Source organism: Sminthopsis crassicaudata, chromosome 6 (assembly GCF_048593235.1).
Source record: "Sminthopsis crassicaudata isolate SCR6 chromosome 6, ASM4859323v1, whole genome shotgun sequence".
NCBI classification, from domain to species: Eukaryota; Metazoa; Chordata; class Mammalia; order Dasyuromorphia; family Dasyuridae; genus Sminthopsis; species Sminthopsis crassicaudata.
Genome location: NC_133622.1, coordinates 237,195,110 through 237,196,773, shown reverse-complemented (window position 1 = coordinate 237,196,773; position 1,664 = coordinate 237,195,110). Strand labels below are relative to the sequence as shown.

Below are 1,664 nucleotides of genomic sequence, written 5' to 3'. Positions count from 1 at the left end.
ATCCTGGTTAACTTTAATACTAGTGATTTAGTTTCTTCTTACATTAAAAATAAAGCTCTCTATATGGGGCTGAAGAATGTTCTGCCCTCCAGGAACAAGAATATTTATGCAAGCTGCATCAAACTGAGCTGGAAAAAAGACTTCAGAGTTAGACAGCAAGGGTTGAGATTCTTATTCTCCTTCTTGTTGTTCATTCTTTCGGTAAATCTTAGCATTCTTGAAATCATTTAGACTATATGTTCATACTGGAAATCATAGAATTTCAGGGGGAAAATCACAGTATGTCACAAGCATATTTTCATGTTTTTACCCATAGGTCTCCTCGAGATTGGCAGCAAATCATCTTCATGATGTAAAGAATGCTGACCTTGGATGAAATTCTGGGGATAGCCTACCTGCAACTAACTGGAATTGGATTCCTGGGGAACTTAACTCTCCTCATCCTAAACAGCTTTAATTTCCTGACTGCTCATACAGTAAGACCTAAAAATGTAATTATCATCCAGTTAGCCTTTTCCAATGCCATGGTACTTCTCTTTGGGGGAATTCCTACCATAACAAGGCTTTGGAAAGTAAAATGTGTCCTGGACAGAACTAAGATTAAAATCATAACATATATGCAGTTACTAACCCGGGGTCTCTCCTTAAACAGCACCTGCCTCTTGAGTGTCTTCCAGGCCATTACTATTAGTCCCAACAAATCCATGTGGGCACAGCTGAAAATTAAAGCACCAAAGACCATCATTAGATGCATTGTTCTATGCTGGATGTTCCATCTAATAATCCATATGCTTCCATTTCTACAACATGATGGTCCAAAGAACAGCACAGTCAGTAAAGATGGATGCAGGACTGGGTATGGAATTCTAGATGTTTATAATAATAATCATATAAAATTTCAAATTGTAACATTTGTCCATGATACTTTCTTTGCAGGTCTCATGACTGCTTCTAGTGTCCATATGGTCTTAATCCTATATAGACACAGGAGAAATGTTAATCATATACATAATAAGAACAACTCAACAAAAATATCCCCTGAAAAGAGGGCAACTCAAGCTATCCTGCTCCTAGTGGCCACCTTTGTTTTGTTTAATACATTCAGTCCCATTTGTATATTCTGTATGTTGTATTTTAAATCCATAAAAATGTGGATGATACATACCTCAGCGCTACTCGTTCTTTGTTATCCAACAGTCAGCCCAATTATTCTCGTCAGCATTAATAAGCAGGTCCCCAATTCTTGTGCTTGTTAAGCATTTAAAAAGTTACTGAATCTCCATTATCATGTAATGCCTACCCATACACAATATGTTCAGAGGATACTGGGAAGATGCCATAGTAGTTCAAAAATTTCAAAGTTCTCCTGATTTCTTGCACAAACTAGAGTTGTGAATGTAGAGCATAAAATAAACATTCAATCCTGGGACCATAACTGTGGCCCTCCTCACAACTAGAGCAGATAGAATATATTTTCAAAATATATCTAAAAGAGTATAAAAAGTATTTAAATTTATAAAGAAATAAGAGGAGCAAGGAAAAGGATGGAGGACATAGATGGGCATGATATAAGGTGTGTAGACTATGCAAATTGGATAAAGAATGAGGAACAGAGTAGAAGTAAGAGAAAAAGGGAGTGAACCCTGGAGGGAAGATTGTTAAAG

General features: G+C 36.7%; 1 protein-coding gene across 1 annotated transcript; it reads left to right on the top strand.

The window, feature by feature from the left end:
* Positions 1-359: 359 nt before the first annotated feature.
* LOC141547369 (vomeronasal type-1 receptor 4-like) lies at positions 360-1,256 on the top strand. Its single transcript, XM_074275813.1, has one exon. It carries the CDS (start codon positions 360-362, stop codon positions 1,254-1,256), a length of 897 nt encoding a protein of 298 aa, XP_074131914.1.
* Positions 1,257-1,664: the final 408 nt, after the last annotated feature.

What these genes read in the sequence shown, in the direction of transcription:
- LOC141547369 (XM_074275813.1), top strand. Translation starts at nt 360, where the DNA reads ATGCTGACCTTGGATGAAATTCTGGGGATAGCCTACCTGCAACTAACT.